At 57.7% G+C, this 16943-nt stretch overlaps 2 protein-coding genes across 3 annotated transcripts; both read right to left on the bottom strand.

Annotated features, from left to right (window-relative positions):
- Positions 1 to 440: 440 nt before the first annotated feature.
- Positions 441 to 4855, bottom strand: DECR2 (2,4-dienoyl-CoA reductase 2). Its single transcript, XM_058680453.1, has 8 exons — positions 4750 to 4855; positions 4293 to 4361; positions 3732 to 3783; positions 3181 to 3316; positions 1171 to 1295; positions 1002 to 1095; positions 782 to 886; positions 441 to 649 (listed from the first exon to the last, which is right to left on the bottom strand). Exons 1-8 carry the CDS (start codon positions 4827 to 4829, stop codon positions 441 to 443), a joined length of 870 nt encoding a protein of 289 aa, XP_058536436.1. The 5' UTR covers positions 4830 to 4855.
- Positions 4856 to 6173: 1318 nt separating this feature from the next.
- On the bottom strand, positions 6174 to 8366 carry NME4 (NME/NM23 nucleoside diphosphate kinase 4). Of its 2 annotated transcripts, XM_004596786.3 has the most exons (5): positions 8258 to 8366; positions 7344 to 7477; positions 7033 to 7134; positions 6849 to 6961; positions 6174 to 6516 (listed from the first exon to the last, which is right to left on the bottom strand). In XM_004596786.3, exons 1-5 carry the CDS (start codon positions 8331 to 8333, stop codon positions 6396 to 6398), a joined length of 546 nt encoding a protein of 181 aa, XP_004596843.2. In that variant the 5' UTR covers positions 8334 to 8366; the 3' UTR covers positions 6174 to 6395. The 2 variants fall into 2 exon arrangements, with proteins under 2 accessions (XP_004596843.2, XP_058536445.1); XM_058680462.1 differs by lacking the exon at positions 7033 to 7134.
- Positions 8367 to 16943: the final 8577 nt, after the last annotated feature.

Here is a 16943-nt window from a genome sequence, read left to right as displayed (position 1 = left end):
GTACCTCCACCCCCCACAGGGTACAGACACCCCTAGAGCCACCACCTGCTGTTCCTCAGGGAACCCCAGAACTTGAATGCACATGGGCATCTCAGCAGCGTCCTCCCCACAGCAAACAGCCTCATCTTGGGGACTCAGTGGCCCTTCATCTTCCAGACACTGCAAAGTCCAACAGTGATCTCATACTAACAAGGTGATTCTTTTTTAAACATGTCTCCTAAAAAGATAACAGCAATTGTGCTCAGGTACCTATGGGTGTGGGGCAAGGCAGGCAGAGCCCCCCAGGGTGCTGGCCGAGCAGTCCTGGAAAGTCAAGGTGGCGCGGGCGTTACATCCTGAACAACCCAAGGAGGGTAGCCAGGAGCAAGAGACCCCTGCGGAGACCAACCTGGCTTCCACAGCAACTGCAAAGCACAGGGGTGATGGGGTGGGCGCCTCACCTACAGCTTAGCAGCAGAGTTCATGTGGTCCGTGGCCTGGTTGGGGAACGTCAGCCACGCACCGCCATCCACCACCAGCAGGGCCCCAGTCACGTAGGACGACAGCGGGCTGGCCAGGAAGAGCGTGCTGTGGGCAATCTCCGTTTTGCTGCCCAGCCTCCTCAGGGGGCTGCTGAGGACGTGTGGGCTCCTGTTGGCCATGGGGCCACCTGGAAAGTGGCAGCAGCCTCAGGTCTAGGGTGCCCTGGATGTCAGCACTTCAGCCAGCCACTTCCCTGAACTGGCCCCTATGGGACACCCCGCCAGGTAGGACACACTGCCCTGGGGCCCCGGAGTCTTACTCAGTCGCCGCACCCCCTCTGTGCCATGGATGGGGCCTGGGGCCAGGCTGTTGACACGGATGTGCTGGGGACCCCACTCCACAGCCAGGTGCCGGGTCATGGCATCTGCACAGAAAGAGGTACCTATGGGGACATCTTTGAGGACAGCGGCCAGGTGCCTCACAACCACGGCTGGGCCTCCAGAGAGGCTCAGGTGGGTAGCCCCGAGGTGCGCCCGTACCCACGGCCGCCTTCGCAGAGCCGGCATGCACCTGCAGCGCCTGCCCCCGGAAACCTAGGGTCGCTGTGATGTTGACGATCACCCCCCCATGGTCCTGAAAAGCACGAGGCGTTAGGTGATGAGTCGGGGAGCAGGGCAGGAAGGGGGGCCCAGCCAGGGGAACACGCACCTGGAAGAACTTCTCGTAGAGCACGCGAGACACATTGAAGGTGCCCATGGTGTCGATGTCCATTATGGTCCTGAATGCATTGAAGGACAGCGCGCTGGCAGGACACAGGAAGTTCCCCGCTGCACCTGCAAGGTAGACCAGCAGGTGGAGTCTGGGCAGCCAGCAGGGGACACAGACTGACCAATGCCCTATGACACCCAGGCAACCCCACCTGGACATGGAAGGAAGTGAGTTTCCTGAGTGACAACTACAACAGACAGAAGTGCTGAAGACCCAACCCAGAGACCAGCGTGGGCAGGCACTCGCTGGCATAGCAAACCCAGATGGGGTCACAAGCCGGTCAGGGATGTTGTTCAAAAGGAGACCCAGACCCAGAGAGGAGGACATGTGAGGGACAGAAGGACAACAGGAGGGGACTGAGATACTACTACAGAGAAGCACAGCCAGGGAACAGAGTCTCAAAGGCACTGTAGTATCCTGAGTGCAGTGACGAAGCAGAGAACATGACCAGAACAGGGCCCCACGGTCAGCCAGCCTGTGGGTCAGCGGTTCTCCTGAGCCCCCTGTGGTCGGCCAGTCTGTGGGTCAGCAGTTTTGAGCCCCCCGTAGTCGGTCTTTGGGCCCCGGCCCCTCTGTGGAACCCTGTGACATCACTTCTTGCTCCCGAGAACGGAGCCACAGACAGAAGCTATGTTTCCCACAGTTAAGTTGAAAAAGACAGCTGGAGCACCATCTCCACTCAAAGCTTCCATGCCCTGGTGGGACTGGCGCCCTGGGGGACACCATGCAGGACATGCTGAGGGGGTTCTAGCCAAGGTGACCCTTCACACAACTATGGCTACAATCATGAAGACGTCGATTCAGTCATTACAACATATTCAACATGCCACTAGAAGAAGCAGGTCAGACTGCCCCAGGGAGGCAGCTCTCTGCTCCTGACCCTGAGGATAGCGCACGGGCTCGGGTCCAGCTGCCCACATGGGAGACCTGGATGGGCTCTGGGCTCCTGTCCCAACCCAGTCTGGCTACTGCAACCTTCTGGGGCATGAACCAGCAGATGCAAAAAGCTCTCTCCCAGTTTTTTAATAAGTACATCAATCTAAAAACACAAAAAATAATAGGGAGAGGGCTTGGCGCAGTAGCCTTGTGACTAAAAAGTCCTCGCTTTGAACATACTGGGATCCCATATGGGCGCTGGTTCTAATCCTGGCGGCCCCACTTTCCATCCAGCTCCCTGCTTGTGGCCTGGGAAAACAGTTGAGGACGGCCCAAAGCCTTGGGACCCTGCACCTGTGTGGGAGACCTGGAAAAGCTCCTAGCTCCTGGCTCCTGGCTTCAGATCAGATCAGATCAGCTCTAATTATTGCAGCCAGTTGGGGAGTGAATCAGCAGATGAAAGATCTTTCTGTCTCTCCTTCTCTTTGTAAACCTGCCTTTCCAATACAAATAAATCTTTAAAATCATACTAATAGTGGGGGAAATCATGGAGTGGGTAGGTGGAATTCACTCACTTATTCCACAAATCTGGGTTAATATGAACATGATTACTTTATCTGCAGGGAGACAGAAAGCTGGAGCTGGCACCCCAGCACCCCAGCCAGTGGGAAAGCCGTGCCACGTGCCCGCCCCATCACTTCCCCTCCTCCTGTACTGCTTATCTAACTTTGTCTCCTGTGTCTGACAGGCAGAGCAAGAGAAAGGCCCTCCAGCACTGGTTCACTCCCCAGTGCCCCACGCTGCCTCCCAGGTGCATCAGGAGGCAGCCGAATAGGAAAGAAACGGAGTGCCAGGACTCCAAGTGGCCCTGTCACATGGGCTATGCTTCACACCACCTTTCACTTTAGAAGGGGATGATTTGGGGACACCAGTTGCAGTCTGCATTCTCAAGGCATCTCTGTGGCAGAGCCTGTTTCCAGCAGGCCCAGGAAGCTCCCATACCCCAGTCCCCACACTTCTGGGACCCCAGCCAGGACTGCCAGCCTAGAGGCACCCCTGACTCCACAGACTCACAGTTGACAAGAATGTTGATTTTGCCAAACTCCTGCAGGGCCTGGTCCACAGCGGCCATGATGGCTGGGGGAGCACGGACATCCATAGCCAGGGGTAGGCATCGCCGGCCGGTGGCCGCAGTCAGCTTCTTGGCAGCCTAGAAATGAACAGGAAGAAGTGGATGACAGCCCTGGGGACTCCTGAAAACCTGCAGCCTGTGTCACATGAGAATGAGGCACCTTGGGTTCAGCTGCCCCTGGGGCCAGGACCCCCATTGCAAAGCCCTGGCTCCCAGGCCCGCCCAGATCAGCAGGAGGACAAGAGGCCAGCTTCTTCCCAGCCCACTGGGCCAGCTCAGTAACTCAGCGGAACTGAGCTCCCTTCAGACATGAGTACACCTGGTATCCCTAACTCTTGGGTCTCAGGGTCCCCCCAGCCCCTGGGGACAGCCCACAAACAAGGCCTTCTCACCACTGACACTCTGGGAAGGCTCCTGGGTCTTGGGGTACCCCAGCCCAGGATCAGGGTCCCCCCCAGCACCTGGGGATGGCCCACAGACAAGGCTCTCTCACCATCGACACTCTGGGCAGGCTCCTGCTGGCGATGACCGTGTGGCAGCCATGCCTGCAAAACAGACACAGGCCACAGGATGGCAGGAGCAGAGCGGACCTGAGCAACACAGAGGACCAGGTCTGGGGAAAACAGACAGTCCCTGCCCGCCTTGTACCTCCACCTGCAACACCATTCCACAGCCACCTCAGCCCCACCCAGTCCTGGATCCCCCCTAGTATGCTGGCCATGCACTAGACGCCTGCTGGGAAGATGAGCCTGCCAAGATCAGGTGTACCCCAAAAGCTCCTACACAGGAAGAGGAGGGCTGAGGCAACAGAGGTAGAGACAGATACCAGGGCTCGGAGAGCTGAGGTGACAAGGCACAGACCCCAGCCTGGTCCCAGAACTCATCTCCAGCCTGGGACATCCCAAAGCCACAATCCCAGAGCACAACCTGCCCAGACCTTCATGCATCTCCTGGATTCCTGCCACCTGATGCGGTCTACCAGCTCTGCCACCCATCACCTCCAGTGCAGATGGGGAGACCCCAGAGCCAGGAGGGGCTGCCAAGCCATACTCACCGCATGAAAATCTCTGCAATGCGGAACCCAATCCCAGAGCCCCCGCCAGTGATGAAGGCCACCTGGTCCCTGAGACAAGGAGGCAAATCTTGGAAAAGCTCTGTGCTGATAGAGGGACGGGAAGGTGCCTGTGGACTTCCAGCCCCGGTTGGCACTCTGACCCCAGGACGGGCAGGTGCACGTGGACTCTGACTCTCAGCCCCGGCTGGCATCTGCCCGGGGACTCTGACCCGTGGACGTAGTGCTCTACGGAGAGGAGCCCACGGCCAGCGAGACCGCCTGGCACGGGGGGCTTTCCGGGGAAACGCATCTGGACCCAATAACCACAATCCCGCACACTTGAAGGGAGACCTCCTCCGCACAGCGGTGGGACTCCAGGGGCGCTCCGCACGCTTCACCTGCCGGCCGTGCTCGCCATCCCAGCCTGGTTCCCGGGCCCTTCCCGCGCAGGACTCACCGGAGCAGGTCCGGGGAGAAGAGGTGACGGTACTCGGTCAGACACTCGTCCTCATCCACATCGGGAACGGGGGCAGCCATAACGCCGAGCCCCACTGGAGAGGACTGACGCCCGAGCCCCGCAGCGGAGGACTGCAGGGCACACAGTGAGTCGTGGGCGGAGAGCGCGCAGGCGCAGTGACAAAGGCTGGATGAGCATGCGCATTGGGCTGGAGGCGGGACGGATCTAGGCGGCGAGAGCGGAGGGTAGGCAGACCGCGCAGGCGCACTGCGGAGGGGGCGGGGCGGAGGGCGCAGGCGCACTGCCAGGGCTAGCGGAGCACGCAGGCGCACTGCAGGGGGGCGGGGCGGAGAGCGCAGGCGCACTGAGGGGCGGGTGGCTAGCTCGCCTGTCACCTTGAGCCGCTCCGCGTGTCCTTGGGGTCCGGCGGCCGGTCATGCACTGTCGGCCGGTGCCTAGCGACAGGCCCTGGGGCGGCCACCCGACAGGAAGGGAGTGCAGCACACACACAGCCCAACTGGTGGACGCCAGGACGGGGCTACTGGCCAGGGAACCAGAGGCTGCGACATCCCTGCCTGGCTCTTTCACATTGAACAAAATGGAGAACAAATGTAAAACATTCAATTTTAGGAAGGAGCCCGATGCTAAACAAATTAAAGGATTGGAAGGCTACCACCGCCCACTTTGCTTCCTGTTGGGGTATACTTAGGGAAACCAGAAGATTGGTTTCACAGCGTGACTTGGGCAAATGTGCAGGGACAGTGTGCTTTGGGGTTGGCCGTCTGTGGAGATACACCCCCCAACCCTCCAGGTAGTGAGGAGTTAGGAGCGGGCGCGGAAGCCAGTTTTGCTTAGTCAATGTGGCACAAGCTGTAGGACCCGTCAGCAGGTGGCAGTGATGTGAGACCAGCACATGGTCAGACACGCTACCTCCCTGGACAGCAATCTGCATTCCAGCAACTGCACTATGTACCCTGCCCCAAGGACATCGCTTTGCCCTGGCACAGACAGGCCAAGAGAAGCCCAACTGGAAACCCCAAGGACATGAGGGAGGTTGCTTGGGACGCACAGTTCTCCCACAGTGTGCCAAGCTGGGATGCCCAGTCCCCCATTCACGCACCCGGTTTAGACCCAGCTCCTCCACTTTGGTGGAATCCTGGGAGGCAGCAGATGACACCCCAGTTCTGGGGTCACGTGCCACCCACAGGTGAGCTATGGATGGACATGCCTGAGGCAGGACACCAGGCAGCTCCCTCATCAGCCAGAGGCCCCATGAGCCCAGGTGATGGGCCCCACCTGTGCCTTCCCGCCACCTTGGGACCACCCGGACAACACACTCAGCCTATCCAGGCACAGAGCTTTCTTGTCCGTCTTCCTCGGTGGGCAGTGTTCAGGACATGTCACTCCATACTGAGCACACCACCCCGAGCTGACCACAGTGGACTTTAATGTCTCCATCGGCAGAGGGAGGCCACTCTCCAGGTGGGAGCGACGAGTCCCCTCTTGTGCAGGTGGGAGGTACAGGAAGGCACCTAGATGGAGCTCACAGCACTTGTCTGGGCAGCAGGGGACGGGAAGTGGCCGAGCGGGGCAGTCAGGTGCTGTGTGGGCAGGAGTCCCTGTTGACCGAGGTGGCTCCGCGACCCTCAGACAGGGGCGGCGCTGTGGTGGTCCACATCAGCCCAGCTCAGCAACTCACTGCTCTGGAACCACAGCTGGATCTCTCTCTGGGCCCCCTCCACGGAGTCGCTGGCATGGACCACGTTCCTGTGCCAGGCAACAAGGGTCCTCACTTCAGTGTGCGCCCTCAGGGTCCCAGGGACAGCCTGCGGGGGCAGCAGGTGGGACATACAGAGGGGAGTCGGGAAGCCTGGCCTAGCTCCGGCCTTGACCGGTCTTGTGTTCCTCCCGGAGCTTGCGTGCCACCCCACCCAGGGACAACCCAGGGAGGCAGAGGTGACTACCACACAAAGGAGGTACTCCGTGGCCTCCCACGCCATGCAGGGCTGGGCTGTAAGCCTCCATGCCACCCAGCGCCCCGCATCCCCCAGGACACCTGGACTTGGGCTGCTGGCTCAGCAGTAAGACCTCCACCATACCTGCTGACGTGGGTGCTGAAGTCGCCCCGGATGGTTCCGGGGGCAGCCTCACTGGAGTCTGTGTCCCCTATCATGGCCCTCGAGGTTCGGACCACATTGTGGCCCTCCCAGACCTGCAGCCAACAAATAATAGTTGGTGGGGGGTGCCCACACAGACCCCCCCCCCCTTAGCTGTCCCACGTACCATGGCCACCACAGGGCCGGAGCTCATGTAGCGGATGAGGGCCGGGTAGAAGGGCTTCCCCTGCAGGTCCTGGTAGTGTTCAGCCAGGACACTCTCAGGCACCTGGGGGTGGCAGGGAAGGGGTGAGAGCTCATGGGGCCAGAGAGCCTCCCCACTGCCCAGCCCAGCCCCTCAGGCATGCCCCAGCCCACTGCCCAGCCCAGCCCCACTGGCGTGCCCCAGCCCCCGGCCCAGGACAGCCCCTCTGGAGTGCCCCAGCCCCTGCAGGACAGCCCCTCTGGCATGCCCCAGCCCCCGGCCCAGGACAGGACCTGCAGCATCTTCATTCCCACCAGTCGGAAGCCTCGCCGCTCAAAGCGTTGAATCACATCCCCCACAAGCCGCCGCTGCACACCGTCAGGCTTCACAGCCACCAGTGTCCGCTCCCGGGGCCAGGTGGGCCCTCCTTGAAGAGAGCAGGAGTCAGGACCACCTCTGGGTAATCAGCTCTGGATTAGTGTGGCCCTGGGGGGTCTTCCAGTCTGTCTGAGGGCCTGCTTCCCTAAAACGGCCCAGGTCCGGGACCAGCGTCCAAACGCCAGGGCTGATGCACCAGACATGGGCTCAGCCTGCAAGGTTGGGACAACCAGGAGCTGGCACGCTTCCCACAGGTGAGCCCCAGCTCAGGAGGGCTGCCCAGGCGTGAACCCGTGAACCCTCTACTGGGACGGTTGCAGGAGTCCAGACAGGACCTTTGCAGGCTGGAATCAGGCTGAGGTCTGTCCAGCGTTTTCTCCAGAGGAGACCCCCTGCCCCTCCTGCACTCAGGGGCACTCTCCTACAGGGGTCCGAGGGAGACCCAGACCCTGGGTATCCCACAAGAAGGGCAGACAGGACCAAAATGACTCCAGGGACTAGATTCCATCCACAACAGGGCCGGGCAGTGGACAGAAAGAGGGGCACCCACTATGTGCTGCCCAGCAGCAGAACCAAGGAGGGCTGCCCTGTGGCTGGCAAGTTTGGGACTCAGAGAGCGGCAGAGAGGGTGGGTGAATGACCTCCCTACGGGCCGGTCGCCACGACTCCCTCATGCGTAGGGTGGCCAGGAAGTCCTGGGCTGCCTTCTGCTCCGGGGGCCTCAAAGTCCCCGCAAAGAGGGGGCGGCAAGGTGGCAGAGTGCGTCCCAGCCTGGTCCCCAGACCCGGACCGCGTGCTCCTGCCCGCCAGAGACACGCCGTCCACTCACCTGAGCCAGCGCGCAATGGTGCGCTCCAGGGGCGCAGAAGCAACCGCAGCGAAGCGCGCTCGAAGAAGCGGCCCATGGCGCCCGCCGCCCGGCCGCTCGCCGGGGGAAGGGGCGGTGCCGCGACCCGGGCCCGCCCCTGGGCCCGCCGCGACCGGGGGCGCGCAGGACTGGAAGGCAGAATGCGGTGCCTGACCGAGTTCTGCTTACCTCGGAGGTGCCGGCGGGCAAAGTGGAGTTTAGCTTTCTCCCACCGAGCACGGGCCCCGCGCACTCGGCTGGCTCGGCCCAGGGAGGACAGCAGCCCCTGGCCTAGGCGGGATCCACCCATTCACTACACTCTTGCCTTTTTTTTTTCTTTTTTTTTTAAAGATTTATTCATTTTTATTACAGCCAGATATACACAGAGGAGGAGAGACAGAGAGGAAGATCTTCCGTCCAATGATTCACTCCCCAAGTGAGCCGCAACGGGCCGATGCGCGCCGATCCGAAGCCGGGAACCTGGAACCTCTTCCGGGTCTCCGATGTGGGTGCAGTGTCCCAAAGCATTGGGCCGTCCTCTACTGCTTTCCCAGGCCACAAGCAGGGAGCTGGATGGGAAGTGGAGCTGCCGGGACTAGAACCGGCGCCCATATGGGATCCCGGGGCTTTCAAGGCGAGGACTTTAGCCGCTAAGCCACGCTGCCGGGCCCATTGCCTTTTTTTTTTTCTAAGAGAGCGGGAGGTGTGCCATCCACTGGTTCCTTTTTTTTTTTTTTTTTTTTTAGATTTATTTAGTTTATTACAAAGTCAGATATATAGAGAGGAGGAGAGACAGAGAGGAAGATCTTCCGTCCAATGATTCACTCCCCAAGTGAGTGCAATGGGTGGTGCTGTGCCAATCCAAGGCCAGGAGCCAGGAACTTCCTCCAGGTCTCTCATGCGGGTGCAGGATCCCAAAGCATTGGGCCGTCCTCAACTGTTTTCCCAGGCCACAAGCAGGGAGCTGGATGGGAAGTGGAGCAGACAGACCAGAACCAGTGCCCACATGGGATCCCGGGGCGTTCAAGGCGAGGATTTCAGCCGCTGGGCCACGCTGCCGGGCCCCATCCACTGGTTGCTTTCCAAGATAGCATCAATCAATGTCTAATTAGAAACTAGGAGCCAGGAGCTTCTTCCAGGCCTCCCACATGGGTGCAGGATCCCAAGGCTTTGGGCCGTGCTCAACTGCTTTCCCAGGCCATGAGAAAGGAGCTGGAGGGGAAGTGGGGCAGCCGGTCTCCAATTGGGACCACTATGGGATCCTGGCACTGCAGACGGAGGCCTAACGGGGAGCCACCCCTCGGACCCCATCCTGCCTTCTCTCGTATTTTGCTTTGACAGGGGACAAAGCTGATACTGCTGACCCACTACACACATCACTGTGCCTTGCCCTCGGAGCCTGAGGGATGAGCTGAGGTCTCCTGTCTGCCCAGCAGAGCCACAAGGTGACCACCTCAGCCACCCTGGCCCCACGCTGCTCTTGTAAATGGGACTGCTTGGTCAGTCCATTCGGGGCCATTCACTCATCTGTCGCCCCCTCTCCCTGCAGCCCTGATGGGCAGCTCCATGCAGATTTGCTGCACTGCCTTCCCCCTCAGTTTCTGGAACGTTCTAGGGTACAAGTCAGGTCGCGTGGACACAGTTCACTCATCCTCCCAGCACCGTGTGAGTGCTCCAGCCGGACCCAGCTATAGGGTGATGGAGAGCTAGCGCTCAGGCTGCTGGCCTGGGCTATGCCTTCACTGTCAACCACAGGCATTTACAAGTCCAAATCCCCGCTGCACATGGTTCTCACTGTATTCTTGCAGTTTGGACTTAATTTATAAGTCTTCAATCACCTCAAGGTATTTCCCTTTTTCCATGATCATTATTGGTCTATTATTGGTTTAAAGACAATATGAGTGGGGAGAATCCCAATACCTATGAAACTGTGAAATAATACAATGTAATTAATGAATAAATTTAAAAAAAAGAAAAAAGAAAAATACCTAAACACCTCATTAGAAAAAAAAATAAAGTTCACATCCTTGCCTAAAAAAATAAAAATAAAGACAATATGAGGGCCCGGCATGGTAGCCTAGCAGCTAAAGTCCTTGCCTCACATGTGCCGGGATCCCATATGGGTGCCAGTTCATGCCCTGGCCACCCTGCTTCCCATCCAGCTCCCTACCTGTGGCCTCGGAAAGCAGTCAAAACGGCCAAAACCATGGGACCCTGTACCTGTGTGGGAGACCCAGAGGAGACTCCTGGTTCCTGGCTTCAGATCAGTCAGCTTTAGTCTTTGGGGCCACAAGGAGAATAAACCAGAAGATGGAATTTTTTTCTCTGTTCTCCTCCTCTCTGTAAATCTGACTTTCCGATAAAAATAAACAAATCTTTAAAAAAATATGATCTCTGCCATTGTCCATGCCTACAATGTCAGGATACACTTAAATAGCAGAATGCGGGCCCGGCGTGAGAGTGTAGTGGTTGAAGTCCTCACCTTGCACCTTGCATGTGCCGGGATCCCATATGGGCACTGGTTCTAATCTGTCTGCTCCGCTTCCCATCCAGCTCCCTGCTTGTGGCCTGGGAAAGCAGTGGAGGACGGCCTAAGACCTTGGGACCCTGCACCCATGTGGGAGACCCAGAGAAGCTCCTGGTTTCAGCTCAGCTCAGCTCAGCTCCAGCCATTGCGGCCACTTGGGGAGTGAACCAGCAGACAGGGAGTGAGCCAGCAGAAGGAAAATCTTTCTGTCTCTCTATCATTCTGAAAATCTGACTTTCCAGCAAAAATAAATAAATCTTAAAAAAAAAAAAAAAAGACTCAGTTTAAATACATTCTTGCTGGAGACCAGCTCCAGCTGAGTTCAGAGCTCGGGAAAGGTGTGTGGAGTCGGCGATAAAGAAAGACACGGACACTGTCACTTGGTGCCCTCCCGCCACAGCACAAGAGCCTGTCCTTTTTTATTTACTCAGACACCTCACAAGCTTCTACACAAATAACTAATTGTTCTAGTTTTACTTCAAGACTAAGGGGGCATGCACAGACATTCGGTCATTCCGTCTGCACTTCAGGGCTAAGCAGGTACCCTTATTCATTCTTCAGTAGCAGCCACGAAGTGACAGCCAGGACTCCAAGGTCAAGGCACATGCGATTACCTGCTAACCAGTAATACATTCCTATCACATTTCTATTTCTACAATTTACCCATCATTTAATGAGAAAAATATGTTACCAGGGAAAAAACATAAAAATCTAAGACAAAAGTTTCTAATGTTAAATTCCCTCTACAACCCCATAAACAATGAAACAATAATTAAAAGCCTATTTCTTTAATAAAAGCATCCTTAATTTCTCTAGCTAAAAATTATAAAAGTGGCTAGAACAGTTACATTTTCTATGCCTCAAAGAAATTGCAAAGACAGGCTAGCCATTGAGATAACAGTAACTATATTTATCGCCATAGCAGTTTCAGCTCACACTCCCATCACTTGCATTAACATTTAGGATATTTATCAAGCCCTTTCCCAGAAGGTGTACTACATGTCTGGGCCAGATTCTGAGGCAATGGTTAGTACCCAATAAGGTGTTCAGAAATGGCATGGGCTTAACTGTGCTTGTGTGTAAATTGTCAAAGGCCCACTCACCAAGACATTAACTCCCAAGCTCACAACAGTTACAGAAGCCACCTCACAGGGGCAAAAAACAATGCCTCAATAGATTTCAGAATTCCTAGTGTGGTGGTTGAGTGTTCAAAAAAGGGTGAGACTGCATCAAGGTGGTCAGACAGAAATCTGCCAGGCCCTGCCAAACAGCTGGAAGCTCCCCCAGGCCCTGCCAAGCAGGGGAGCTGCTCTCTTCACACCTTCGTGTCATCCACACCCACTGCACAGACCCCAGCAGATTCTTGCTTTTCCAATGCTCTGAAAGCGTTTTTGGACCAGTGGCTGAAGGCCTGACTGGAAGCCCCACAGGAAGTCGCGCATCCTGCTGATTGAGAGTTCAGTGATTGGGTGGGGGTACCCCATATTTGCTGGTGAGCCTCCCCTACTCCAGGTAGCTAGTCCCTCCTGGCACCAAGAGGGTAGGGGAAGCACAGGCAAGCGTGGGGTGGAGCGGGCAGCCATGGAGTGTCCTTGCTGCTGGGCACACACCTGCCTCAGGATGGGAGTGCAAGCTATTGGCACGCACACTCATTTCTTTCCAATTGGAAAGAAAGGATAAAAAGAAGTAAACCATTCTTCAGTGGAACTGACTGTGGCAGTGGGGCAGAGCCCCCATGGCCTGACCACAGCTTGGGGGAAGCAGAGCCCTAAGCAGCCAAGCTTGACCAGGTTCATGTTACACCAAAAGCAGAAAGTCAGGCCTGGTAAAATGGCTCAAGGGCCAAGTCCTCACCGTGCAAGCATCAGGCTCCCATATGGGCGCTGGTTCACGTCCCAGCAGTTCCACTTCCCATTCAGCTCCCTGCCTGTGGCCTGGGAAAGCAGTTGAGGACGGCCCAGAGCCTTGGGACCTTGCAGCTGATTGCACTGGATACTGCAGCAGCTCCTATGATGTGGGACACTCTTTCCCAGGGCTGCCCTCCAACACCATAGGCAGAGGGCAAGAGCACACCCCAGCCAGCTCCATGCCTTTGCCCAGTTTGCCACTCCCCCTCAACAATGATTGCTTCTCTTAAGCCCTGTCCACGCCACCCTCCTTGTGACTTTGTGATGGTTGCATCCCTCCCCCACGGCCAGGCCCCAGGAGAAGCTCCCTGCGCAGCTCCCAGAGGGCTGCTCCAGCGGGGACCACGGAGTAATGAAACCTTGGGAAGGATGACTTCTGTTTCACACCCAGCACATCCTCCAGAAGAGGGAGGAAAAGCCGGCTTACAAGCCCTGGATGGAGGCACCCGGCCCGCCAGGTGCGTTCCCTTGGGGTCTCCCAGGACATCTCGCATTCTACCAGCCCGTTCCTAAAGGCGTAGGAGGCATGCCAGCTGTGAAGTGCCGGCTCCAGCACGTATTGCTCTGGGTAAGCTTGCTTTTTGTTTTCAAGGCAGATTCTTTCATGTGAAGGGCAGAGAGACAGCTGACTGGCAACTCTGGGCTGCGGCAGGAGTCCCTCAGCTGTGAGGCCGAGCAAAGCAGCAGGAGGAGGGAAGGAGGAGCGTGCACCTACAGCAGGTATGGCCAGGTTTCTCTTCCGGCTCCTCCCAGCGGTGCTCTCCAGCAGGAACCAGGAGAGTGAGGCTGCGCAAGTCTCTGCAGCTAGGTCCCCAGGCCCCTCCCAGGATCATGTCAACCACACGGCCCAACAAGCCCAGCCTGGCCAGAAGCAGATCTTGGACAGGCCTCCTCCAGGGCTGGGCGCTGACCACAGCTGTCCTCCTGGGTCATCTTGGCGGCAGTCAGCTGCTCTGTGCACTGAAACCACAGCTTGGCCAAACCTCGAAGAAGCAGCAGCCGTTCAACGGAACAGCTCCTGGGGCTGGATGAAGGAGCCTGCCTAAGTTCATAATAGAAGGAAGCTAGGGCTCTGTGAATTACCAGGGCCATCTGGGGGATAGGAACATTTGCATAAGAACAACGCCAGGCCCTCAGGGTGTGGGTGGGGGAGGGTTTGGAATGCCGGCCAGAGGTCTGAACCTGGCAGTTGCCCTGGACGTCTGCAAAATCATGAGGAGTCCCCAGGTCTCCCAGTGGTTTGCAGAGACCACCAGAAGTGGGCCAGCCTTCCCACAGCGTTCCCAGGGGCATTGGCAGGGAGCTGAATGGGAAGTGGAGCGGCCAAGACTGTGCGGATGCCAGAGACATAACTTGCTCCGCCATGGTGTCGGCTGTAAAATTTGTCCCCAAGATGCCAGCTCCTTGGAACAGTCTTTCTGCTTACTAACACTGGTTTCTGGTAAATGGGCCATCCACAGGTCTGGCTCTTTGTCAGGTAGTAAGGGGAGCCCCCTGCCTTGGGGAGGCCCCACCCAGATTCCAGAGAGATTCCCCCTTTGACTGTGGTCTTCTTCCACCATTAGTGGCTTCCGGTTCATGGGGTGGGGTCTGTGTTCTACCCCTCCCCCAAGACTGGGAAGGCAGAGACCCTTTGACTCTCCCACCCGGGGTCAGAGTGCCTGCTGCTGGGTTCTCCCAGAGACCTTCTAGGCCTTTCCCTCCCCTCCACCTCAGCACACATTACACTTGGCAGCCCATGCCCATGGCACGGCCACTGGGCACAGCTGACGGCTGATGTCCAGCCAAGGGTCACCCTGGCCCTGCGGGCCCCCAGGAACGCAGGGGCCTCTGCTGAGGGCTGCAGCACTTGCTTGTTGTGGGCTAAGGAATTGACTAGTGCTTGTTAGGTTGCGCAGGAACAGAAATAGGAACTGGACTTGGCTAAAAACACCTAGACTAATTGGACTTATCTGTATCTAATATCCTGCTAAATGATGATGGGGGGAATATATAAGGAGAGGTGAAGGAACAATAAAGGGATATTTGGTGGAGACTTCTACCATCACTGGTCTCCTGCCGGATACCCCAGACCCTTTCTGTGTCCACGTTACTGGCTCTGCTGGCCGGAGCACTTGCTGAATTTGTGGGTCAAAGCCCCTCTGGGGCGCTCCCAGGCTGGCCACTGGCATTCCTGTTGGCGGGGTTGGACGCCAGTGTTCTGTGACTCTGCCGGTTTCCCAGATGGCTCTAAGTGTTAAATGCTTGATTTTGGGGCCCACGTGGGAGTGCAAACAGTGAAGCCGCCAGCACCCCTATGAGCATGGGTTCTAGCCCTGGCAGCTCCACTTCAGATTCCGCTCTTGCTCATGCAGAGCACCTACACAACACGGGGCACAGGAGGCCAGGCTGGCGTCATTAGCTCCTGGCTTCCACCTGCCAGCCCACTGGGAGAGTGAACCAGTGGACAAAAGATCTTTCTGCCTCTCCTTTTTGCTTTATATCTGCCTTTCCAATTAAAAAAAAAAAAAAGGGCCTGGCGCGATAGTGAAGTGGTTAAAGTCCTCGCCTTGCACGCACCAGGATCCCATATAGGCACCGGTTCTAATCCCAGCGGCCTAGCTTCCCATCCAGCTCCCTGGATGTGGCCTGGGAAAGCAGTCGAGGACTGCCCAAAGCCTTGGGACCCTGCACCCAGATGGGAGACCCAGAAGAGCTTCTGGCTTTGGATTGGCTCAGCTCCAGCTGTTGCAGTCACTTGGGCAGTGAACCATTGGATGGAAAATCTTCCTTTCTGTCTCTCCTCATCTCTATATATCTGCCTTTCCAATAAAATAAATAAATGTTTAAAAAAAAAAGGATTGTAAATCCTCTGTGATGGGCACCACCACCTCCATACTTTGTGTCTTGTTTTTATTTTTTAAAGATGTATTTATTTATTTTAAAGATATATTTTATTTTTGTTGCAGTTAGATATACAGAGAGGAAGATCTTCAGTCCGATGATTCACTCCCCAAGTGGCTGGAGCTGAGCCAATCTTAAGCCAGGAGCCAGGAGCCTCTTCCGAGTCTGCCATGCAGGTGCAGGGTCCCAAGGCTTTGGGCCGTCGTCCTCGACTGTTTTCCCAGGCCACAAGCAGGGAGCTGGATGGGAAGCGGGGCTGCAGGGATTAGAACCGGCGCCCGTATAGGATTCAGGTGCATGCAAGGCGAGGACTTTAGCTGCTAGGCTACCGTGTCAGATCCGTATTTATTTATTTAAGAGACAGAGCTAAAGAGAGGGAGGGTTAGAGGGAGAGAAACAGCTTCCATACACAGCTTCACTTCCCAGAGGCCCAAAGAGCCATCCTCGCGGGTGCAGGGGCCCAAGCGGTTTCCCAGTGTGTGAAGGTGCAATAGGTGGGCATGGAGCACCAGGTAGCCCTGAGACTGGGAAGGAACCGAGATCTTCCCACTGGAGGAATTCATTGCCCAGTTCCCCTCCCGAGGTCCCTGTGACTGGAAAAACTGTCTTCTAGATCTTTCCTGGTCTCCTTCCCGACGATCCATTCTTTGAACTACCAGGAACCTGCTGGTGGTGGGGGAGCGGTGAGCAGCTCCTGCCACTCAGCGAAGAGAACGTTCTGTTCCTACAGTGTCAGAAGCGCTTTTTCATCTTCCGATGATCAGCAGCTTCTGCACCAAGGCCAGCCTCGCCCCTTCCCGTGACACACCCACGGATCCATCCTGCGACCCTCTCCCCCCGCAGGCCCATTCCTGCCAGCAGGGAGAAGTCACAGGTGCTGCCGCAAGGGTCTCCTGCGCGGTCCAGCGCCCCCTCCGCCCCTCAGGCCTGCGACCACTGCACCCCTTTCCATCCCGCCTGACTGCCCGGTGCGCTCCATCGCCGCACCCGCCTCTGTCCCACATGGCCCGTGCGCCCTGCCCTCTGCCCCTTGCCCCTCCACCTCGCACAGCCCTCGTGCCTTGTCCCGCGTGACTCGGCCGCGCGCCCCTCCGTCCCCTTCCCACCCGCGCCCGGCTGCGCATTCCCTTTCCCACCCGCAAGCCCCGCACGGCCGCCCCGGCCCGCGCCCCCGCCCCGCCGGCTGCCTGCGGGGCGGGGCCGCGCAGGCGGAAGTGCCCGGGGCGCCGGCGACTGGGACCGGCCGGGCCATGGGAGGCCGGGGCAGAGGCGGCGGCGGCGGCCGCACTGGCGGCGAGGACTACCCGGGCGGCGGGGGCGGGCGGCCGGGGACGCGGGCCGGGTAACGCCG

The sequence above is a fragment of the Ochotona princeps genome, chromosome 24, assembly GCF_030435755.1.
Source record: "Ochotona princeps isolate mOchPri1 chromosome 24, mOchPri1.hap1, whole genome shotgun sequence".
Classification (NCBI taxonomy): Eukaryota; Metazoa; Chordata; class Mammalia; order Lagomorpha; family Ochotonidae; genus Ochotona; species Ochotona princeps.
Note: the sequence above shows the minus strand (reverse complement) of the source record. Positions and strands in the feature narration are given on the sequence as shown.

What these genes read in the sequence shown, in the direction of transcription:
- DECR2 (XM_058680453.1), bottom strand. Translation starts at nt 4,829, where the DNA reads ATGGCTGCCCCCGTTCCCGATGTGGATGAGGACGAGTGTCTGACCGAG. An exon ending in TTCTCCCCGGACCTGCTCCG is followed by an intron (nt 4,362 to 4,749) that starts GTGAGTCCTGCG and finishes TCCTTGTCTCAG; the next exon opens with GGACCAGGTGGCCTTCATCA. An exon ending in TCTACGAGAAGTTCTTCCAG is followed by an intron (nt 1,096 to 1,170) that starts GTGCGTGTTCCC and finishes CGTGCTTTTCAG; the next exon opens with GACCATGGGGGGGTGATCGT.
- NME4 (XM_004596786.3), bottom strand. Translation starts at nt 8,333, where the DNA reads ATGGGCCGCTTCTTCGAGCGCGCTTCGCTGCGGTTGCTTCTGCGCCCC. An exon ending in ACCATTGCGCGCTGGCTCAG is followed by an intron (nt 7,478 to 8,257) that starts GTGAGTGGACGG and finishes GCTCTCTTCAAG; the next exon opens with GAGGGCCCACCTGGCCCCGG. An exon ending in TGGGAATGAAGATGCTGCAG is followed by an intron (nt 7,135 to 7,343) that starts GTCCTGTCCTGG and finishes TGCCACCCCCAG; the next exon opens with GTGCCTGAGAGTGTCCTGGC.